We start from the raw sequence: 24,882 nt of genomic DNA, 5'->3' as shown, positions 1-24,882 counted from the left end.
TTGTTGTGCACATATAAGAACAAGCGTAATGCCACCTGATAAAAGTTTTGTCATTTGCAAGCTCCTTCTTCCTTCATACTGAAGTCAAAAGAGAGCACTAGAAATGCTTTCATTTTAGCATCTTTTGCAGTTTGTATATCAATATAGTTTTAATTGTCAATTCTATCAAGGAATGGCTTCTTTTTCCCTGCTAATTGTTCGTTTGGCCCTTCAGAGGCCCGGGGACCGGTTAATGGCACGGTATCAGATTGATTGTTGCTGCATCTGAGGCGTTATTGTCTGAAGCTTGGCTTCTGATGCTGCGTGCGGCAGCAGCGCGCTGCAAGCAGAGGAGAATGACAGATGAGCAGAGGCTTCCTAGAGAGCAGGCAGCGCATCCCCCAGCTGTTTGGAAGAATTGAGGGAGAAAAAAAAGGAGAAAGGCAGATTATTCCATTATGTTTACAGGGCATTGGTCACACAAACAATGACTGTCCTCTTTGACAAGAGGATTGTTTAATTAGTTAAGGGTTTGATAAAGAGATGACTAAACATACAGTGCTCTGAAGGCATCTGCCTTTTAGTACAGCAGGCACGTCCTTCGTGCTAGTGCAGTACTCTTCTCTCTCCTCAGGAGCTCTGGAGACCTCCAGAGCTCTGTTCCAATTCTCACAACTGGTTGCTGTGAGCATATTAAATTGAATATCTGTTATCTGAGAAACAAATTTAAATTATTTAGTTGCCTGTGAACTAGCTTTAATCATTCTGACTGAGAAGATGTAAATTATACTTGGAAAGGTGTATTTTTAATATATATGTTCTGGTGTCCTCAGTCATCTTATCTTCATAGCTTTTCCTTTGCTACTTTTTTCTGATTTTTAATTTGTGACAATCTTCACCAATTTAGATTCCCTCCCAGAAAATTTAAACTGGACCACAATGAGAATCTGTGTAAATGGATTGTTAATTTCTTCGCAGGTAAGCAGGTGTGAACCAGTGGAATTAAGAATACGTGTTGCAGTGGTCTTAACGTTCAGGATTGCACTGTCTTTGCCATGCTTCTGAACTTAAACATAAAATCCATTTTGAAATTTTAAATTGGATTTTAAAATCCATTTTGAAATAACAGAGTGAGTTCATTTAGAATATCAAAGTGTTGATGTTAGCACTGATTCCAGTCTACACATCTCAAGATCAAGGAGTGTACAGAAATAAAATCAATATTCAGTATTTGTAAAGTGTTCTAGTTGAACCATGAAATTTGCATTCATGTTATATTTAACATCATGCTGCATTTAGAGTAGTTTTCTTGTTTTTTAAATTGGCATCTCCCTTTATAAATACTGACAAATAATTGCACATGATTGATTCTATGAAATAAAAAAGTGTTGTACAAATATGATTTTTTTTTAAATGAAAGCTTTCTAATATTGTTCTGTTGCTGTTTTGCACTCATAAGCCATAACTTAGAAGCCACTTATTTCTTAGTGCATGGCATATTTTTTGAGTTTTGAGCCTCCTTGTATTTTTTTTCTTGGACGTTTTTTATTTTCTGTAGTGATTTGTGACCACAAAACAAATTCTTTTAATCTACCGGAGTGTGAGTCGTTAGATGTGTAATCATGGCCAGAGACAATATGTATCTAGAGTTTTAAATTCACAAGGGGATCATGCATCAGGATTAACTGCCCGGCGTCAGGGACAAACTGCCGTTGTGTCTTCCAGTTATTGATCTCACGCTTGCAAGCTTCCTCTTTGTTTGAGGGTGACAAGTGGGTAGGCTGTGCCATGCGTCAGCGTCCTTCCTCAGGCTGGGGAAGACAATGCATTGAATGTCGCAGATGGGCGAAAATGACAATAAAGCTGCAAATGCCAGTTTAAGTGTAGGTCAGGCATGCCTCATACCTGTGTTTTTCTCAGTGCTCCCATCTCAAAACGTCTGGGCTGCAAGTTTGCCCCAGTCCTCAAGAATATGAGCTATTAATTAATATGTGAAAACAGAGATGCAGCCCTGTACTAAAACAATGTTATCTGGATGCAGACACTGCCCTGCACCTCTTGGGACCTCTCCTGTGTGCACCAGTGTGGGGCTTGGTGCTGAGCGGCACTGGGCAGTGGCGGGGCTCAGTGAAGCATAAGCAGCTGACGCCTGCTGTCTGCAGGGATTGCAAAAGTTTGTGCAGCCCCGAGTTGGTGCCTCACTCGCTAAATTTCTGTTAGAGCTCTGTAGGGAGATGCACAGTGCTCTAAAAGAAGTTTTTCCTCCCCGTAAATAGCAAGCGGCAGTTAATTACTATTGATGAGCAACTTCCCTCCTCACTGAGCCTCTGGCTCAGGCCATTGTTTTCCCCAGGCTCTTTAGACTGATGGAGGTGGTAGAAGGTGGTTTTCTGTGAAGAAAACCCAGACCAAGCATCTCATCAGCACAGGTTGGTGCTTCATGCTTTCGTGCCAGTGACGATGGTATTTCTCTTCAGTATGAGCTGTGCCAACTTCACAGACCACAGCTTTGAGAAAGGATATTCCTTCAGCATTTGAAGGGATTAATAATTTCTAGGAGTTGGCAATTTTCTGTTGCCAGCGTGTTATCCCTGATTTCCTTATTGTATTCCAGAAAGCTTTGGAGCAGGTGAGAGGCACGATGAGGAGCAATTATGCTGTCAGGCTTGCCTGCATGGGGAGGGAATGCTGCGATTCTTCTAAAAATGTGCTGTGTCCATCCAGCACATTTGAGAATGAAGTTAGTGGTTTCCTGAGTTGTGGTATGCTGTCTTTGTTGGGGTAGGAAAATCCCACTTCTCAGGGAGGTCTTTTTTTCTGTGAGATTCACATGGATGTGCTTTGAAATGTTACAACTTGAGCAGTCCCTCTGCTTCTGCCTTTTGCAGCACTGCTCTTCTCCGTTGGGGAGTTTCTTGTGCTTTTTTTTTTTTTTTTTTTTTTAACTAAATATTGCTGTCTGTAAACACCATTAGGCTGCAAGAACTTTCTTCCCTGATAAAGAATATAAGTAGCAACTTTCCTGCACCTTATTTCTATCACTGGGCGGATAAATTCCCTGAAGAGGGACAGGAACAGCCCACAGTCACATGCAGCTTTTACGAAGCTGGTCTGCATTTGTGCAGGGGATGTGCAGTCCATTGCTGAATGCAAAGGTACCTCAAACAAGACGGGAATACATGGGACAGGTACAAATCTTTTCAACTAGTGCCTTTATTGTAAAGCAGAACCCTTGTCTGTTTTCTGTGGTCTCACCTCACTGAAACACCCTGCAGGGAGGGCTGTGCTTAAGGCTTTTCTGCCTTGCTCTGCACTGCACCTATTGCTTGAAGCTTGGCAAGAGACGTTCCTCTGGGCATGTTCAAGAGACTGGACATGGATGGTTGGTATCTGTGTGCACATCTGGCTTCCTCTAGCTCTGTAGCAGAAGCACTCAAAGCTGGAGCGAGCTGCTTTGGTACCTGGATTGTTGCCTCATTTTAGGTTTGTGACCTGTGACAGCATCAGGGTTATACAGATTTGCCCTCATTTGTATAAAACCTGATATTTGAAAAAATAGCAGTTAATAACTGCAGGGGAGCTAGGGAGGGGAACAAGAGGACTTGTCCTCTGAGGTAATGCATGCTCACCACTGAACACCTTTCTTAAGACAGCATGCATAGCTATAGCTCCCCTTCCACTTTTGAAGCAGTCAGGAAAAGTAGTTAAATAGCATCACGGGCCAGCTTTCCAGTGTGGAAGGCCGTGAAGGGCAGATAGGTGGTGAAAGCGATGTTTGGGACCATCCTTCAAAACTTCTAAGAAAGTTTTAAAAGCATGTAAGAAAATGATGCAATGCAAACAATGTAGGGGCAAGCAGATGTAGCAGAGCACCGTTCTGTTGTGAATGTTGGCTAAAGCACCCAACACTTCTGTTATCGTGCATCCTGAGGATGATGCACGGTGCCACTTTTGTTCAGTGTGCAGCCTCTTTGGGGCTTAAGAAGGAACTAGAGGTGATGGTCTCTCTTCAGGTGAGACACACGCATTAGTCCTGGGCATTCTGAGCGTGTAGCATCCTGTTCCTTTTACTGACCACATAAGCGGACATCCCAAAATGTCGCCTCCACAGTGCCTGCCAGCAGCATGGAAATGGAGTTGGCTGGATTAGTTGCATTGAAGGAGAAGTTAGGATTCCCTTTTCATCTCTTTTCAGACCCTGCAGTTTCTGGTAGGCATCTGCATGAACAAACTCTCAGAATGGAGAGCTTTGCAGGAGAGCTCCATAGGGTGGGATCTTTCTCCAGCGGTTACTTTGATCAGGTGTGGACTTGTGCGTACATAAAGCTTAATAAGAGAGGCACTTTATGGCATTGTGGCAAAGTAGTGTAGATGCACACTAGCTTGAAGTAGCTAACTTGCTGCTCTGTGAACAAATGAATTAGATTAAATCACCCCTGAACAGACATGGCATTTCATGTTGAAATGAAAAAGGAAAGAATCCTGATCTTTGCAAGTGGTTGCCCACAGCTTCGCAATTTAACTTTGAATTTGTTGCCAGTTGCTCAGAAGCCAAATCATTTGGCAGACATAAATCAGATATTCCTACCCATGCCTAAAGGAGAATAATATGTTGGTTCTAACATTTGTATTATTTTATGGGTCGATTCATCATTACTTAAAGGTCTTTCAAAAGGTGGTTAAAACTATGCATAAACTGTAGTACTTCGTGAAAAATTAGACCATGATTATTGCAACTATAACTGCAGCTAATAAATCATAGTGAGAAAAACACATGCCTTTCAGGGTAATAATACTGTTTATGGATGCGTAGCAGTGCAAAACTTGGCTAATGCAGCATTTTTCTCAACTTTTTCTGAAGATAATGGTAGAGACTTTTGTAGCATACTGGGATCTCTAGGTCTGTGCAGCCAGTCTCATGCACAGTGCTGCACATGCCACTTCTGGAACATAAATCTGAGCCATTGAACTCAGGTACACTGCTCCCCCTGAAACTGTATGACTCATTTGCTGGGTGGTGATGCAGAAAGAGGATGGAAAGGCAGAAGAAGCAGCAAAGGGCAGTGAGAAGGTCGCTGGAGACCCATTTTCCAGACATACTCAAAAACAAATGGGAGGCCTGGCTCCTGGTACAGGTGTTTGAGGAATTGTTTGTTGACTACACATTGCCAACCTACAAGATATGTTGTGAGAAGAACTGAACCTCAACTTCCAAATTTTCCTTTGTCCCATGTGAAAATTGTTTCTGCCACCAAAAATGACCTTGTTATTCCAACTCGTGGGGTATATAAACACTGCATTGAAAGCCTGCTGACTGAAGAAGACCTTCTCAAGCTTATTCAGGAGTTAAAAGGTGAGGAAGAACTCTCCCCCAAAGGAGTTCTGAAAGCAACTTATTATCGCACATGATGTAGATAACACTGAAATGGCTTGGGAAGAGATCCAAAACTTGGCGCACAGTTTATGGTGAATAGTGTGGTCAGAATTTGTTCTGACTTTCTGGGATTTGACATTAGATTATCTCCAGAAAGATACTGTTTCTCTGGCTCTGGGTGCAAGCAGAGGAGGCATACAAGGCAAGTGTGGTGGAGTTGTTGACTTCATCCTCTGAATGCTTGACAGAGACTTGACTGACCCTGGGAAGCAGCTTTACTTGGTCTTGTCATTGTTTGGTGATGACAGGGGAAAAAATAATTGCTCAGAAAGAATCACTGAGGACCCTCACACTGAAGGATTAGTACAAGGTTTTTTAGTCCCTTAGATGTAGTAGTGGAAATTGTTCAAGACAGTGGTCTTCTCAGTGCTCGGACAAGGCCACTAGTGCATTGTAAGATTTGATCTTGTATTATAAAGGAATCTAATGGTCAAAATCTCAGGCCAGTAATCAGCCATCCCTTCTTTTATATTTTAAATAGCAGTGAGGATCTTCAGCTACTGTGAAGCCAGTGTCTCCTTCAGCTTTAGGTCACTATAGTTGCTGATCTCTGGTGGCTGCATCTCCTACATCTCCATTCTCTGTGTCATCTAACGTTCCTCCTTCCTTGCTGCCTTCTGCCTCAGCATGTCAGGCCACTCTGAAACTCATGTTTCACCATGTGAGCTTTTACATGAAATGTCAATTAGTTTGATAAGAAGTTCATGAAGTCAAAATGTTATTTGCATTTCAGACATTTAACAAAGAAGATATTCCCTCTTTGAAGGAGACAGGAGGACCCATGCATAGAGATGCCCACATCAAAGTCAAACATAAATAAGAGGTAAAACTTACTAAACAGACAGGCTTCATGTTGTTAACAAGGTGTATCAGCTCTCAGGTGAGAAAAACCTGAAGAAAATCTAGGTCAAGTCTGATAAGATAACCTAGAAATTAAAATGCCAATAGTTTGCGGGATTCCTGAATTTTGGAAATATTTGCAAGGCATACCAGCAGTTCCTTTGGGAGAAAGAAAAGGCACTTATCACCAACTTGAGTGTTGCCTGGATCCTGTGTAAGCTGCAGACCTGCTGCCTTAACTCCGGCCCAGGACGGAAGATGTGGAGCTGCAGACAGGATCCAAGGGATTTGCTAACAACAGGGATAACAGAGGAAATGTTAATTTGAACGGAAATCCTTGGATTATTGTGCTTTGATTCTAGTAGTGTTTAGGCCTGGTCTGGAATGAAAGTAATCATGAAGAAATCAGCATGGTATAGTTTAAGGTCCTCTGAGTGAATAGAAAGGGAGACTAACAAGGGAAGCAGATCAAGGTAGAGATTTACTGGATTGCTGAGATTATCCATTCATCCAGTAAAGGGTTATGTTTTAGTGCTGTGTCTACAGCTACAGCTACTCAAGCAAAGCCTCCATAAGAAGGAAAGCTTCAACTATTTTGTCACAGACAAACCTCCCTCCCTCCCTCCTTCCCTAAATGACATGATTCCTAAAATTGTATCCATCTTGTCTGGGAGTTTGCTCAAGCATCTGTCAATTGGGAAGTGATTATTTTTACTGCATTTTTACCAACATCCTTGTGCTTCCAAAACTCTCTAGTGCAGATATGGCTGAAGAATCTTGGTGATCCCTGAGGATCAACCCCCAAAGTGAAGCATTTGGCAGGAGGTGAGAGTTCAGATCATGTTCCTACATGCATTGATGATCGGTGTGTGTTACTGCTCTGACTCATGTCTGCTGGCCAAACAGCTGCAATAATTTAACACATGACTGTCCCCCACTGTTTATTAGTGCTGCAGAAGGAATGTGTCCTTATATCTCAGTATCTCTAGTTCAGAGCGCAGCAGTTCGGCGCAAATACTTTCACCCCCTGTTCACATTTATATGCCAAAACGAGAGTTGAGATAGCCGAGGCATCTGACGTGCAGACTTCAGCCAGCTGTGCTCACAGGCAGCATCTCCTGGCAGGGAGAGGTGGGGTGAGCAGCTGGTGAGAGCAGTGGCTTCAGCTGTCACAGGCACGCTTGCCAGAACCCCGCAGTCAAAGCCCTTTAGAAGCTTCAGATTCTGGAGGATGGTTAATGCATTAAAAGAAAAAAATGAATAGGTTTAAGCAAGATAGTGAAGCTTCCTCAGCAATCCAGGAGAAAACATTCACGTGCTGTCCCCCCAGAGCACTGGACAGATGTTAACAATGCTGGCTTCATTGCTTAATTGTGGTGTCTGAACTTGAAATCAGAATGCTGGGAAGCAGGCAAAGGTCTTGAAGTCAAAATGGAACCACTCCAGCTCTGGTTTGGGAGATAGCAAAGTCACGTATTGAGTCTAGAGTTGTTCTGCTTTTGGAGTTAATATTAGGTTATTCTAGGACTGGAAATAAGAGAGTAAAGAAAGATTATTTGGGGCAGTAGTTGGGAAGCACTCAAGTACTGAATTGTCAGCATTTACAACAACTGCACCGTATCTCCTAGTTAGGACGTACATATTACTGTTACAGTCTTGATTATTGCATCCCATGGCTTTTTAAAGTTTCTTTTTCAAATCTTGTGCATTGTAGCAGTTCTCAGTCATGGCCAACAACTTAGAATTAAATTTGTAAATTGTGTGCCACCCTGACCTGTTTTCCTATATTTTTAAACTTTATTTTAAAAATTCTGGTTGAAATTCTGCACTGCGTATTTCCAAAGTTCTCTCATTTTTTAAAGGTGTTAGTTTGGAAGTAAAGTGCTACATTGGGGTTCTGTGTACTGAAGTGGAGAACCTTTGTAGATTAGGTACAACCTTCAAGAGCTTGAAATAGCATTTCGAAATTTAGCGTAAGTGTCTATATAGCCTGCAAAAGTGTACTTTGGTCTACCCAGTGTAAGCCAACTGGCAAGCAGGGCTTATTCTTCTGGCCTTTTCTTCATCTGAATACAAAAAAGCAAGCAGCAGAAAAATGCAGGTAAGAGTGAGGCTGAAAATCAACCTCCAAAGTCAACACCTCTCTGAAGATTAGGTTCCTATTTCTCTGCTACATTTACACAGAATATTCTCTGCTCTTAGTGTTTGTTGTTCACCTTGAAGCTTAAAGTGCAGCACAGCAGGTCAGTATGCATCACATCAGTGATTTAGCTAAGCAAAGCCCTTCTCTTCCAATATATGCTGACTGCAGAGAGTCTGGGTGCAAATATCTCAGTGTACCTGCATCTCTTTGCTTGGGATCCACATGCTGGACACATTATGGGGTCATGCTGGGTACATGACAGAGGTCTGTGTGACCACATCCTCCCTTGCCTACCTTTCTGCCAGGCTGCTGTGGCACAGAGCCCCCCTGCCAGGCACAGCTCTCACTTCCAGGTTCTGCAGCCGCTTCTGCCCCGCTGCTCCCTGCTCCTCCTGCCCAGCCGAGGGACCTCAGGGAGTCACTGTGCTACGGGAGCCACGGGAGAGGTGTGGGGTGCGGCCCGCGGGGGGAATCGTGCACCAAGAGCGTGGGACTGGGGGTCTGCACAGTTAGGTGATGTCAGAGCTTGACTGTTGTGCTTTGGTTTATTGTGTTTTTTGTTCTCCAAATTGTTGTTGGAGTTTAGGTCACCTCCCTGGGACATGCTTTTAGAAAGAAGGGAGAGGATAGGTGCTGCATGCAAGGTGGTGGAGGTCATTGGTAGGTGTGGAGGATGGGAAATATAAAGGGTTTTAAGGTAACACAGCTATGAAGAGTAGGGTGGCTTCCTTTATGCAGCGGGCTCAGTTACCAGAGCAAACCAAGAGGAGAGAGGTGCATCTGTGAGTAGTATTATGTTATGGAAACATCTGGACAAACAAATAGGAGAGAAGAAATTTGAATTCATAACATGTTCATGTAGAAAAGGAGGTGTGATTATGTTGGCAGTATATGACTTTTCCAGCTTGAAACTTCTGTGATTGCACTGGGCACTGGATGGGTCTGCACGGATGAGCAGCTCGGTAGTGGTTTGTCAGTAGAGGGTGCTAGAGACCAGAAAACAAAGTCACGCTCCTTCAGCCTCCAAAGGGAAAAGCAGGTGTGAACCACAAAACCTTGTGGTCTAGAGCCAGTATCCTCCCCTGGGACCAGGCTGTGACTAGAGAGCCACCTTGGACACTGGGGAACATGCTCACAGCCTTGCGCTGGGCTTCAGCAGTGCCTCGTGCTGTTCTGGCTGTTTGCAGGATGAGTTTTCCAAGAGACTGAATGTGATTAATGTGTAAGAACAGCACGATGATCAAGGAGAGCTTGCTCTGCAGAGTGGGACCTGATCATGTCACTGGTGAAGCAGGAGGACTTCATAAGTACTTTGGGAAGGTGGAGGCAAATAAGAAAAGGCAGAGAACAGCAGCTGTAGTCCTACACTTGAATCTGTAGACAGTATTTGCACATGGTGTTAGGCTGCGGGAGCCTCTTGGTGGGAGTGGAGGTTTGCAGGTGATGAGGCACACTGGTCTGGGAGCCCTTCAGAAGCTCAGAGCCAGCAGTAAGGTGACGGGAGACCGTAGGCAAGCTTTTTTCTCTTGATGCAATGAGCGTCTGTGGCAATTAGCTTCCAAGAAGCAAGATAGCAAACTGTCTCCGAAGTAATTCTGGAGGTGGCAGGAATACTTAAAAGAATAGTGTATTTAGTTTGTCCTCCGTAGTCGTGACTCTTTGGATTTACAAGAAAAAAAGGCAAACATTATTCTTACCAAATGCCATGATAGGCAAATGTCTGGGTGCAGATCTGCATGGGACAGGCAGGAGCCCTGCCTGGGCGTGCGAGTGCCTGGGCTCTTTCCTCTAACTCACGTGTGCTTTACGAGTCACCGTGTACCCCAAATGGGAGAGCTTTAAGGCAGAAAGCACTGAAGCATCACATTTAAAGGTCTTTCTGTTTTCAGAAGCTCAAGTCCAAGCTATGAATTTTTCTTTGATTGCCTTCCTTTGGAAAGGAGGATTCACCTCATCGCAGGAGGGTCCGTTAGATTGCTTCTGCCCACCCTGTGGTATAAACCCTCCTTGCAGCACCACTGCAAATCTATTGAAGTGCTTTATCTCTTCATTACCTTCAGCCAGACGCTGCTGGTAAACTCTGCCCTAGCTGGAAGGGACAGGGTGACCCAGCTGTTTGCAGCTGCTGCCTTTCTAATAGAGGCTCGTCCCTACCATCAGGAGTAAAGCATCCTGAAGTGAGCTGCTGGCCTGCGACACGCACTGTCAGCTATAGGCTGAAAAGGCTGGGGGGAACTTCTTGGTTTCTGATGGTGCTTCACATAGCAAGTACCAGCATGCGCCAGTTGTTTTCTTCTTGGTATGCTGTTGGTGTTGATGATATGCTGGACATGTGTGCAGGAAGACATGCTCTCTGGTGTGCAGGGCATTCTCCATGGGTTCAGTTTTTATTTATGCCTGTGGTGTCACAACAATTTGCTTATTATTGATATTACTTACTTGAACGGGAACGTCCACTAAAAATACATTTGTGCCAAACTGGTGGATTTCACCATGTTGAGGGTGACAGCTTTGATAATACAACAGACTTTGATAGACATCTGTTGATATGTTGTCAGCTGCTTTCTAGTTTTAATGTCAGAAGTAATTAGGCAAAAGGAGGTACTCTAGAATAGCATTACTCTACCAACTTCTGTTGTATTTGTTCTGTTTCGAGCCTTCAGCTGTTCCAGTGAATCTTATGGTAATAATGTCATTAAATGACTTCCTTAAATGTGCAAAAATCAATGATCATTTTGTAAAAACTCCATAAAACTGAAGCAGAGGAAGAGCAATCTCCTTGTTGGGATGAATTAGGTAACCTGGATAAACTCGGTAAGCGTAGGAGGCGGCTGTTAGCTGCGCGGTCTTGTCCTGGGGGGTTCCCATGGCCACAGATGCCCTCGTGGTGCTGTGCAAGCCACCTCTGGATGGCTCGGGAGGGAGCTCCTCAGCCCACCGTGGTGGTGGAGGGCTGAAGTTGCCCGTTGCTCTGTGTACTGGAGCAGTGTTGCTTGTAGGCACTGGCCTTCTGCTACTTTTTTTTTTTTTTTTAATTCCTTTTTCTTTTTTCTTTGCTGGTTCAGTGCCTTTTTTTTCCATATCCTTATCGTAAAGAAATGAAGCGTCCGTTTCTGGGTAGTGAGAAGATCTACGTGATAAACAAATGACTGTAAAACAGGTGGAACTGCTATTTGCATTTCAGCCTGAGCTACAAGGAGACCTACTATACGTGACTTTTTTCTGCTTTGAAATAATGTAGGCTACTGAGATTGCTTGTAAACAGTGTCAGTACATAGCAATGATAATACGTGACAAACGGGTCTGAGGTGACGGAATTCTGGAGTGGAGCAGAGAGGCTTTGGCTGCTGTACCTTAGCAGTCCGTAGTTTAGTGCTGGGCAGAATGAAATATTGGGTTTGTGGCTGGCCCCAAGACTGCTGAACTGGATTTAGTAGAGGAATAAAAGTCTGAAAAAGTCAATGAAAAGACACCCATGCACTTTGGATGAGGCTTGTGGAAGGGCTTCTGGGACTAGCCTTACCAATACTGCTAATTAGTTGTTTTCTAGAAAGGGATCTGTGATGCTGGATATCTCTGGCTGTGTGTTTTGTAACAATAAAGCAATAAAAGCCAGGTTGCAAAAATGTGAGGTAGACTTAGAAATCACAGTATGGAGGAGAATACAAATAAACATCACTTCCTTGTAGTTGTCTTCTTGTTTCTAAAGCTCTAAGTTACTCTCACTTCACATTTTCAAATCTTTCTTCCATAATCAAGCAGAATAGAAACCTACTTCTTGTTTTGGTGACACTGTTTTGTGAGGAGAGAGAAGATTTTTCTGCAGGCCCTCCACCCAGCTGCTGTGCTTTGAGGGAGGCACCAGCTGTGTCAGGGCTCGAGAAAGCCTCTCTGGTGCAGCCCCCACAGGGCATAACGCACGCACTGGGAGAGATTTGCTGCTCACTGCTGCCTGCTGGGCTCAGGGTTCAGGACTCTCCTTTACGCAGTGCTGGGGTGGCCCTGCTTGAACTGAAATCACGTAAAAGGAAGCCAGTGGCCTCCAGTTCCTCGTCTGGTGTTATCAGTGGCCTCAGCTGTTACTGAGGAAGCAGGACCATGAACTCTGCTGGTCAGGCTGCAATGCACCCCGACCCAGCATCACCTTAGGGGCAGTTACAAAGTGAGGGCAGTGCAACTCTCAGACACTTATGAGGCCTTTTGCCTCAGAGCATATATGTTATTCAGGATGACTTCTACAATCATTGGCTCATTTTCCTTAAATATGAAGCAGAAGTCTTCTGCCTGGCACTCATCCCCAAATCAAGAGCACAACAGCACCCACACCTGCTCTGGAGAAAAATCAGATGTCTCCAGTGAAGCAGTTTGGCAGCAATTTGCTGAAGCTTTTTACTTCACCTGTTCTCTGCTTATTGCCATACGGGAATACTTTGAACCAAGCAGAAGACATCCATAACAGTGACTGCCTTCTAATACGCTGTTTGTTATTCCCCATTGTAAACTGATGGCAACATCCTGCAAGGTGCAAGATGTGAAGTTGCGCTTTCCCTCAGGACACAATTGACTTAGGCCTAACTTGGGCTGACCAAAGCCACCCCCCTTCCAACCCTCTTTAAACACCAAAAAAAAAAAAAAAAAACCCACCCCACAAGCTTGATCCTGACTGCAAAAATAACAGACAAGGAATGAGAGGATAGCCTTTTTAATGAAGAACAAATGAACTACATTTATTACTAATTCCTAACATATTCTCATATGATGGAGAAATAAAAACAAACAAACAAAAAAAGCCTGGAGTGTTTTTAAATAATTCAAGGTTGAAAGAAGCCTCGGAAAGCAATTGTGACTTTTTCTTACTGTTCAAGAGAACAGAAGTAGTGCTTCAAAGTGTCTTCTGGCAAGAAACCATCACTTTAATAAATTATTGGATGTGTCTGTTTAGTGCTAGTGACTTGGAAAAGTGTGAAGCAATGTAGAATAAAATGGAGACAGGTATCCTGCAGCAAACAGTGTTTTCTGTTGGGGTGAGTAATGGAGAACAGTCTGGGATAGATGATGTTTCATTGGAAATCTCAGCCTTACCTTTGAGCAATGAGATTTGTCTGTGTTCAGCTGTGCACATCCCAAATGCAAGGAGTCTTTTCTTAATGTACAGCCTTCAGCAGAATTGCAGAGCAGTGGGGTTGGAAGGGACCTCACAAGGTTGTCCGCTCCAGCCCGTTGCTCAGAGCAGGTTGCTCATGGCTGTGTCCAGCTGGGATGCAACCTCTGCAGCGTCTCTGGGCAGCCTGTTCCAGTCCATGGTCACCCTTACAGGAAAGAAAGTTTTTGACTTGTTTTTGTTTTCTGAGGTTTAAACAGAATTTGCTTTATTTTATTTCATGCCTGTTGCCTCTTGTTCTGTTACTGGGCACCACCGAGAAGAGACTGGCTCTGTCAGACTTGTTTCCATGTAGGTATATGAAGATAAAACCACAGGTAATTGAAGTAACCCAGAAAGAAAGAGTAGGCAATGGATTCAAAACAGCAGATTTCAAAGCAGTGTCATTCATCTTTGTTTAATACTGCTGCTTTCCCTGACAGTTTTGAATGTGTTTCTCCATGTGCTATGGGACAGCAGAGCTAATACATTCAGTTCTGGGAAATCAATGATAGAGCAAGGGATTGAAGTAGATGAACATAGACGCCTTCACCTGAGGTGGTCACCGAGTCTCTAGGCAGTCAGCAGAGAGAAGTGGGTGCTCCACAGACATCTGCTTACAGTGGTGCCCATTGCGGTGCATCCCCTGAGGTGCCCCATCCAAAGTGCCTGTGGAGGGGGGCTGTGTCTCCAGAGCCTCACTGATACACCCTGCGGTGGGTTTGAGAGGTGTGATGTGAGTCTTGGAGTTTAATGAGCAAATATAGGAGCTAGTCGTGGGGAACAGAAGCTTGGAGATGTACGTGTGGGTACGTGGTAGGATGGCTGCCCTCTGGCAAGGCTCCTCTAGGGAGAAGACTCTTCCTTCAGTGGGGCTGGTAGCTCCATCAGAGCCTTTAGGGTGCAGCCTGTTTCTTGGGGCTGTCCTGCACCCCATGCACCAGAGGCTGAGCATGTCTTACATGGGTCTGCTCTTGTGGCAGCTCTTTGGAGTTAGCTGGGCATATCTGATGTGTTGTTTAACAGCTGTTCTAGATTGACAAATGAGAGCCCAGGACATTGTGACTGAAGGCTTGGGTTTGGTTCCCTGCCCCTCAGAAGTCCATCCTTCTGGAGTTTCTATACAATGACATTTAAAAGGGGATATAAAAGAAATTTTGTCAGAGGTCTGGGAATCTGCCCAGGCGCATTTGTGTCAGTTACTCTGGTGGGCTCCCTTGGGACACAACCTGAAAAGCCATTGCTTGCAAGTGGGGAAATTCTTCTCTTGTGCCCAACTGCTGAACAGAGCCAAATTCTTCAGAGTCCTGGACCATGAACTTGCCATTTCAGTGGCTTTGTGTTCTCTGGCAGATCACAGATGAATTACAACCCTTTTGTTTTCTAGGAGGCTAATGGGGAAAACTGTGTTTAGGTTAAAAGTATATGCTCCACTGATATCTCCTCCCTGCCCCCCCCCAGTTTTATTTTGGCTGAAGACTTTAAAGAAAGAAAAGGCCCTTTGCTGTTGCAAGATGTTGAGATAATTCTGACCCCCCAAGGCCACATTTTACAGCTGCTTGCACTTAGCAGCTTAGTGTGTGATGCTACAAAAGGTGACCTTCGCAGTGCCTAGTAAGAATATAAACCTTTGAATCTCCCCTCTCAGAGTGACGTATACCTAATGCTCAGTGTGGGCTAGATGTTTCTGAAGTTACGTATCATCTTCAGAAGACAAGGAGGCTATTACTCTGAGGACATCCGGATGTGCTGCTTGCTCTGTGTAATGTCCTGCTTGATGGTGCCTTCCTTATACTGCTGCTAACAACAAAAAACAATATGCTGATGTACCTTTAGTCTCTTGTACAGTGACTTAAATCACTTGTTGTTATTCCTAGTACATTTGTATTTTTCTTAGCATTTGTGTTCCTCCAGCACACTCAGAGTGAGTACTCTCAAGGGGGAATTTCCTTCCTGATAAACAATTCTGCAATGTGATTCAGCAGGAAGGATGTTGTGGTTAAGGCACTGGATTGGGATTTGGGAGACATGGGTTCTGTTCCCAACTCTACCACAGTCAAGATGTGATGAGTGGAAGGGCAAGCAAACAAAGAGGAGGAGCTCTTTAGCTGTGGCAAGAACATGCTTTCACATTGACTAGTCTAGTTTGGAGGTTAGATAGGTCTGTTTTTTGGTTTAGCTAATCAAGTAAACAGTGATAAAGACTCCTGTATGTGCAACTGAAATCTGAAAGCTAACCTTGCACTACTCCAGGAATCCAGATTTAGTTTTAATTCATGTTATGACTTTCATGAGGTTTCAGATACCACTGTTTACTGTTTCTTAGTTTACTGTAATTTACCAATTCCCTGTTAAGTTCTCTGATCTCTAGGCAAAGTCCTGTGGTTTCCATGAGAAGTCATATACTCATACAGTTTCTACGCTATCTTGTATTCTTACATGCAAAAGCTACAGACCATACATACGATATTTCCTTTGTCATACGGGGTGAGGTTCCTATAGTTTGATCATAACACTGTATCTTTCTTTCCAGAAGCAAGAGCTTGGACTACCAACTCTGAGCTGTAGACTATTAAGCTCAGCGTCCTAATTCGGTGCCACCTTTGGGAGGATGAATCAGGAGAGCGACTCAAATGATGAGCCTGCTGGTGAGTTTTCTGCTTGTCAAGTCATTTGCTTGTCTCTGGGTCATTTGGCATCATTCCATTTGCTTTCCATTTATTTTCCTTAGTGCTATTGGAGGAGAATGCTGAGTCACAGATCAGAAGCTCTGAATTCAATTCCACATTGCATATCATGAAAGTGACCAAATCTTTGAGGTTTCCTGGATACACAGCTAGATATCAGCATTCTTATATTTCAGGTTGAAAATTGTTGTAACAATTGTTTCTCTAACTTTCCACAAATTCAGAAGTGTCCCATCTTATTAGTATATTACACAACTCATTCAGATTTCATCCATACTTCAGTTTTCTCATGAATTGCTTCTGTAACTGCTATAAAAAGTAAGACTTGGGGAAGATTCACACACATTCTGTTGTCATGTTATGTCCCACAAAGTTTCAGTGTCAGGGTCATTGCTGCAGAGATTGAATGGACACGAATTTGTTACTTACTCTGGCTCAGTTCTGCCAGGAATTTCCTCTCTTCTTCCATCCCCTTCTTTGGTTACTGGAAATCAGTATCATCTACTACTTCTGGATGTTTCTGCAAAGGAGGAGGGCCTGGGAGACACACAAGCCAGAAGCAGTGCCTGACAGACTCCCAGGCTCTTGCTCAGCTGTGTTTTTTGGATGTGTAAAGGAGCATTCTTAGTTCTGACGCAAGGGCTATTTTTTGACAGTTTTCATTGTTCCCCACTCTTTGTTAATCGATGAGGTCTTTTTGCCTGATGCCTTTTTCAGAAACAGGGGTGATGTAGGAGCTGCTGATTTATTTTTTCTTCTTTTTTTCTTTGTAATGCGTCCTTCCTTTTTTAGACTTGCTCAAGCAAACCTGTCCAGACTGTATTTGCCTGACAGGATTATTAGGATATCCTCTTACTGGGGTGGCAAAGAAAGCAGTCCTCATAGCCACCATTCTTCTGCCATTCTGTTTTACTGTCACAGCCCACATGGGTGTATGCAGTGTAGGTTGGTGAGTATGGGATTCAGAACACCTGCCTACACTGAGAATCTTGCTGTTGTCTGTGGATTTGAATCTGAGATTTCAAGAATGGAAATTTTAAGAAAATTCTTCTGTTAGCTTGGAAGAAAAAGAGATCATTTATTGTTCCTTACAGTCCTGCCTAGCTGGCTATGGGGCTGAGGAGGAAGAATCTGTACTCTGTATTACTCTGCACGCATATTTTTTTTTTTACTGTGAACAGATGAAGATTGCATATCAGGATGCCATGCAAATTCACAAGTCATCTACAAAAGGACTTGGAGGCAGGATCTTTGGAAAAAGGCATTCAAGGAGGCCTTCCATAACACAAATCATCCTGGGTGCTCATGAGAGAGGTGTGGATCACATGGTCAAAATACTCACAGGTTGCTCATTGCAACATTATTTTTCTTGGGCTAATAGAAATTATGCTTTGAGTTTTGGTCCACTGTCTAAGAAACAGACACTAGAATGAAGCTGTCAAGAAGGACACATTTCCAGCATACTACTACTGTGTATTTTACAGCTTCTGCTGGAGTGCTTAGGACTGGCTATTCTTGGAGTCAAGGTTCTGGGTTACACAGGTCTGATCCACTGATGATTTATATCTTGGCTGAACACAGGGATCTTCAAATTTGGATCTGTTTGTGCAACTTCTAGCACCAGCACTCTGTAGCCACCCAGTAAGTGTTCCATTGTCAATTCATTTCATTATCTAAGCCTTGCTGCACTGTAGCTATAGTTAGAGAGGAAGGATATTATAATCTTGTGAAAGATTAAAATATTTTTACTGTAATCCAGCTGGAAGGGTAGCACTTTTCTCAGAGTAGGAGACAGCCAAGGTTTTTCCCATTCTGTCCTCCCCTTGTATACAGGAAGGAAGTACTGGCAAGGGCCCCCTCAGCTTCCTGTCGACTTTGGAGCACATTTCCAGACACTACCTTCTCCACCATCCATCACCCAGCCTAGCCAAACAATCACAGCAGTGCAACAGGAAAAACACACATCTCACATAAACACTTTGGAGGCAGCATGAGTGCAAACCTCTGGAATTCATGCACAAGCCAGTCTGATCTGTAAAACTTTGACAGCAGGTTGCTGAGGATTCCCTTCCCTTCCCTTCCCTTCCCTTCCCTTCCCTTCCCTTCCCTTCCCTTCCCTTCCCTTCCCTTCCCTTCCCTTCCCTTCCCTTCCCTTCCCTTCCCTTCCCTTCCCTTCCCTTCCCTTCCCTTCCCTTCCCTTATCAAAATTCTCCTTTAGAATAAGCTTAAAAAAGAAAAAAAGGGAAAATGGTAACATGTAAAGGATCTGATGCTTGGTAACGAAGCCACCAGGATTGTGAAGCCTTAAGCCAAGGAAGTGACTAGGCATGCTCTCTGGTTCACAGCACCCCAGGGTGATCTGTCTGGCAACAGGGGAAGGAAGTAAGTGGCATAACAGAGGCAGAGGTTTCTGTCAGGTCTTCAGGGTAGGGCAGTGACAAGGCAAAAGCGAGTCTGATGCCTTGAAAGAGGTAATAAATAAGGTGGAGGCCTCACCATTACATGAATCACCTTTACAGAATATGACTTCATGCCTCTCTCCAGGAAAGGGCTCTGGACTGAATCTTGATCTTTTTCTCATATTAAAAAAAAAGTTTAAAAGCTGCATTACAACATTTGGGTAGTATTTTCAGGCTTACCTGCTCTGTAACCTTTTTGAACCATTCCTTAAGCCATCAATTTGGTTTTCTTTTCTTCAGTATGGCTTCAGTATTCTTATCAAATTTGAGCTAGGAATTTTATTTTGATTATTAAAGCAGCAGTCTTGCCTGAAATAATTAGCTGTTAAGAGGTCTCAAGAACTCACCGGAAACAGTGAGTTCTTGAGACAGCTGTGTAATCCTGTTGAACAATTAGATGATTCAGTTATTCAATCTGTTATGAATCCTGATAACAGATTATCAGGAGTCTTAACTTGGTGGAGAAGCAACTTTTTTGTTTTAAATTTAGTTTTCCTTGTACATCAAGCTTGAATGATTTATGGTTAAGGTTGAACACCTAGCTTAGACTCTGTGGGCATCCACACAGTCAGAACCCTGTCTATGTAACCATGTTCCTACTCTGCAGTTTCTCGTAGTCCTTGTGGAAGCCATCCTATTATCCTTTGGTGTGAGATGCTTCAAAACTACCTCCCAGGAGGCTGCGTCCAACAGCAAGGGGACCAGACTGTAGTTGCGAATGGAAGGCGGGGCGGGGAGGCTATCAGCCATCAAAGCAATTGCACCTGCCCTCCTCGTTCTACATGGATGTTGCACCTATGGAATTGCACCCCACATTTGAGCCCCCACCTCTGCATCAGCCAAGTACATTGGCTTGTCAATTAGCATGGAGTTAGAACACCTCTAAGATTTCTCTGTGTCATTGGAGAGCTGGGGTAAAATTCATTTAAGAGTCCAGCTTAATAGTAAATTTAAAACTCACCCTAAAATTTCCTCTGTGCGTACTGACTTACGTGGCAGTTGTATTTGTAAAATCCTTCAGTGCAGTTCATACTTTCTATCATGTGAAAACCAGTCACTAACTCTTAACTGTGCTGAGACACAGAAACAGCCCCAGCTCCATTCTAGCTACCTGCAGGAGCGCCTGGGCTGCGCAGCCGGGTTCGCCTTCCTGCGACTGGTGCTTTCCCCCTTCTCTGGCTCACGCTCGTGTTGTCCTGTGTCTGGGCTTGTAACGGGTGGGGTGGGGAGTAAGCTCCTTACATGCCTTTAAATACTCTGTGGGACAGAAATTATTTCTCATTTAAGTTTTTTTTTACAGAATGTGATACTGTGAAGTCCTTGTTTAAAATCTGAAGGCATTTCTGAAATGCTAACATTTATTCTGAAGTCTACCAAAATGTGGGCATGAGTAACACCGATTGAAAAGGAGGTAAAATGGACTGGGGCTGGGGAGGATGGTAAATAGCAGTAATAGCTGTGTTTTTCTAAAATCAATAACAAGCAAACAAAACCTGTCCCCATCATGGCAAAGGCTTAGAATGAGTTAATATCAGATTTCCCCCCACTTAGGGCTGGGAGTAAATGCTGTCAGACTGAAGTTGTATCAACTTTTAAAGGCAAAAAACAAAGCTTAACAACCTAGTTTCAGGTCCTGCCTTAGACCTGAAGTCCCCAGACAGGGAAATGAGACTGTTGAATGCCACAAACTGTTTATAAAAGTATTAATCTTCCCCTTTGTGAAGGTGTTTGACTATACATGGAAAAGCATTCACATTCACAGCATGCAAAATTTCTTAATTGACCGGCAGAATGTAATTTATTGTGGGATTGCTTCTCCTGGATATCCTCTTTGCAGGGAGAAGACATCACTAATGGCCAGTGGGTGCAGTCTACTCAGTTTCTACATCACCGTTCACTTGTTTTACTCATCTAATTATTCCCTGTAACAGCAATGGGTTAAATGAAAGTGAGGTAGGGCTGATTTGTTGGCAGTGTCCCTTTAAAGTACAGGAGTGCCAATGTGAAATCAATCTGCCACATGCTAGCCGAGCAATGCAAGGAACGTGGGGTGGCAGAAACGTGACCAGATTTGCTCGAACCACCAAGCAAAAGTGCTGCTGTGTTCGGAGGAGCTGTGAGGAATGGAGGCGCTCATTTCCAGCATCTGTGGCTGTGAGGACTGATGCTTCTCAGATGCGAGAGTGGGTGGGGATTGGCGAGCCCCTTTTGATATGCTGGTGGTTGTCAGGGCCTAAGGGAAGCAAGTCTTCAGGACCACGCAAATCTCTGAGAAGTAAAAGAAATGGGCTTGTGATGGTAAATGCTGTTTGCCCAAAGGTACAAAAAACACTGTGATGATAAAATTTAGTTCAGATTGGATATAAACTGATCAATAACAAAGAAGTTTTCTGTGAATTGCCTTCTGGTGTCTATATTCCCCTTTGCAAAAAGAATCTGGTTCTTTCTCATGTATTTAGTGAAGGCAAAGGTTCAAGTTAAATCCAACAGCCCTACATAATCTTCACAAACTCCCAGGTCCATGTTACAAACTGGTGGAAAATGTACTGCAAAATCAAAAAAGCACTTGCTAGGGCTAGTGAATCAGAGGCAATTAGTTACAGGAGGTGAAATCATGATGTGTGCCATAGCCCAGGACTGTATTATTGCAGCATCATGCTTGTGCAGCATCTTGAGAGCTTATAGGGCTTTCTGCATCCTGCTTTCTCTAGCTCCATAGCCATTGATTACTGGATAAAAGTCCTTTTCTCCAGCTTGAAAGGAACCTGCAGGAGCAGAGGGGCTTGCCTGCAGTACTCAGCTGCAGATCTACTCACCCGAGGTGTCTGCCCCTAAACAAAAAGGTTTGGGAGTAGAAATCCAGCTTCTATTTGTGGGGAAGGAGGAACGGCTCTGCCACGGCAGGGATTCATTTGTGTTTTAGTGGGAACTGTGAGGCAATAGAAATGTTCTGCTCCGAGTCTAAAGCAGTGTTTGCTGTGTGTGTGATTGTGCGTTCTTTTAAATTAAACTATTTTGCAAGCACTTCCTTCCTGCATTTCTCAGAAGGAGGGAGGGGGGTGTGCAAAGAATGTTTAACTGCCTTTGACGGAGGAGGAAAACTGAAGAAAACAAGAGATGCAATCCTAACTACTGACCTTTTACTTGAGCTTGGTGATGTTTTTCAGCAGCAGAGCCTCCAGGGAGTAACAGCATCCTCCTTGCTATTGTGCTGCCTGCCCAAAAAGGGGGCTAAAGTTCAGCTTTTATGATGTTCTCACTCTGGGCTTGTGGGAAAAAGGCCACATTCCCTTTCTTAGGTCATACGAGTGCAAGAGATGACAGAGTCTACAGTCTAACCCCAGGACATGAGGCCGGCGCAGAATGAGACTGGGATAGGCAGCTTGGTAAAAATGCAGTCAGCTTTTTCTCCTTACGAGACTCACAGCAGGTGGGAGGGTAATTTACATTGTTAAATTAAAAAGCACTGATTTATTTTATGTTGGTGTGTTACTGTTTCATAAAAACACATGAGTTGCTATTACTCATGGTGGACTCTTGCACTTTATTGTTAAATACTCCTTTTCCAATTTGGTCAACAGTTACTGGAAATGAATGGTTGCCTCTTGTTTTTGCCTTAGTGGGTAACTAAGCATAAAACAAACCCCCAGTCTCGTTCCTGACACGCTGCTGTTTTTTAGGGAACCCTCCACAATTTTGAGGACTGAGATTACTGCAGTTGGTGCTCTCAGATAGCCTGTTTGTCCATCAGACTGTTTATTCCCTTTGCACTGTAGAAGGGGTTAGGGGCCACAGAGCCATCAGGCACTTCACTTCCTAGTTCAGGTCTGGCTCCTCATCCCCTCTTCTTTTGGTCAGCGTCATGGTAGGCTGGCTATTGCCTATTTTGTTACAGCTTCTAGCATTTCTGTCGAAGTTTCCTTCAGCCTCATTGCAGTTTTGTTCAGTGCATATTGACCTGGAGTTTCTAAATGGCGTGATCCTGCCTTTGCCTCCCAAAGAGTGGAGCAGAATCTGGGGGCAGAGGAGGCGGTTCTCCCTCTCTCCTTATCTACCTTAAGGACAGAGGTACTGTTTACGATTGTTTTAAAGTTGCTTTAAAACATAATGTTTACAAAATAAACCTGGATGATCCTGACCTCCATGTGTTTGCTTCTTTCAACAGTGCTTGCAACTCCTGCTGTAGATGAGGGCACTGCAGCATCTTAGCCTGGTTGTGTTGTGCTGCAGCAGATTGAAAGATCTGTGGCTGATGTGGATGAGTTAACTGGACTTTGAGCCATGTCTTTTGCATGGTGGAGAATGTAAACCTCAACATAGTATCTACCCACCCTGCAATTCATAGAAGAATATGTATCACTATCTATTGCGTCTACCTATTATCTAAGTAATAAGGCATCTCTGTGTATGTCATAGGGAAAGGTGCATGTTGTGACTGAACAGAGCAAATGGAAATGTTGAGTGATGCAGCAGCATAAGTCCAACTAAAAGCTGAAGGTTTTGCTCCCTGCCCCTCTCCCTCATGCCCTTGTCCCCAGCCCTGGGTCCATGAGTCATCCTCTTTGCTCCAACAGTGTTGCCTTGAACCCTTTGCTGAGTTGCCTCACTTCACTGGCCCCACAAAAAGTGCCCTGCGTTTTGACCGAGTTAGCTTTCTGCCAGCAGTGTGGGTGGGGCTGGCTCCTGAAAGGTCTGCTGAGGGCTGGGCCATGCGAAGTGGCACGGCGAGGGGCTCTCTGCTAAAAGCAGAGAAAAAGAGGGGAGGGCCCAGGTTGGTTTGTGTACCCACACTCGCAGCATGAATAGATATATAATGAGGAGTCACTTTTGCTTTTGAATGACTTCTGCTGGCACAAGTAAAATGTCTTGGCACCAGTGAAGTGGTGAAGTATAGATAGATACTCATTCAAAATACTTGCAATATGTACATATGCCAAAGTACACTGTCAGTGGCTTTTAGATGTCCCCCCAGTCATGCTTTCACCTTCCTAGTGTCACACATGTGACATGGCAGAGCAGCTCGACAGACCTTGTGATTATCTTTTCACATTCAGCCTTGTCTTCTACAGCATTCTTCCAGTGGCTCTCTCCTTTCTTGAACCTTGAATTTGGTAAATACAAGTGTCTTGTTGCTTGAGGTATGCAGGCAGTGTTTGTGTTTTTGGAGGTAAGAAAAGAGTATGCTTATAAAAGAAATTGGAAGTTGCTTAATATTAACCTGTTTTGGGGGCTTGCAAGTATTAATTTTCACATATGAAACAAAGCACCTGTAGCAGGATGACATTCAGTTCGGTCTTGGCATGGTGCTGGGTGTCTGTACTCGCCCAACTGCCCGCTTCCCAGCAGCAGCCACCCAGTGAGCAGCTTCAGCAGCTGGGAAGAGCTGCCATCTCTACTGAGTTCAGGGAGCAATGCCATTTTTTTCAGAATCAGAGCTCTTGGCTCTATGGATCATTCATTTAACCTTATTATTTAACCTTACTTTAATTTGGCATAATTTAAGGAAGTTTCTCTTTTCATTTTCTTCTGTGTGCTCTTTGTATTTAGCTACCCAGGCATTGGGAGGGAGAAGATTTTTTCTGGGGTTGTTTTTTTTTTTTTATTGGGAATAAGAAATAAAGATTTATCATCAGTTTTCACTCTTCAGGATTCTACCTCAGAAAAATCTTCTGTAAAGAAATTTTCAGCTTCTATTGCAAGAAGTATGTAGCAAGCTATCAGTAATTCAACATAACAAAAGTTCATGCAGTTCAGAGCTTTCATGTTTGCAGTGGAGCTTTTCTTGGGATTTTTAAAATGTCCTAGACATTTTAAACAATTAAAAGAATTTCTCAGCAAGGAGAGTGCAAGCTGGTGACTCTCCAGCAGATGTAATCACTCAAGGAAAACTTCGTTTGGCTTGGCTGGGTCCTGCCTTCGTTCCATGCTTTTATCCAGCCGCCTGTCTTTGTCTCTCAGTCTTTTACAGTGTCTCTCTGTACGTCTTTGTCCGTCTTTCCTTCTTTCTGTCTGCCCCACATTCTCTTGCAGGCTGAATGGGACAATGTTAACCTGGCTCCTTCCAAGACAAACAGCAAATCAGATTGAAAGAGGGGGGCCTTTGGCTGTCAGGATCCTTTGCGGTCACTCACTTCCTAGAATTAAAGGCTGGGAGTTGATCTGTAAGCCAGCCAAGCCAGAGACAATGCTTGGGTTTCCAT

At 43.8% G+C, this 24,882-nt stretch overlaps 1 protein-coding gene across 3 annotated transcripts in view; it reads left to right on the top strand.

The window, feature by feature from the left end:
• The window catches only part of EXD3 (exonuclease 3'-5' domain containing 3), a 295,919-nt gene that overhangs the window by 49,018 nt on the left and 222,019 nt on the right, over positions 1-24,882 (top strand). For all 3 annotated transcript variants that reach the window (XM_084299220.1, XM_084299219.1, XM_084299221.1), the window contains exon 3: positions 16,070-16,184. In XM_084299220.1, the coding sequence (XP_084155346.1) occupies positions 16,148-16,184 (37 nt within the window). In that variant the 5' untranslated portion in view covers positions 16,070-16,147. The remainder of the gene's footprint in view (positions 1-16,069; positions 16,185-24,882) is intronic.

This window comes from Netta rufina, assembly GCF_964035555.1.
Source record: "Netta rufina genome assembly, chromosome: 20".
NCBI classification, from domain to species: domain Eukaryota; kingdom Metazoa; phylum Chordata; class Aves; order Anseriformes; family Anatidae; genus Netta; species Netta rufina.
The sequence above is the reverse complement of the archived record's forward strand: the minus strand, read 5'-3'. Positions and strand labels throughout refer to the sequence as shown.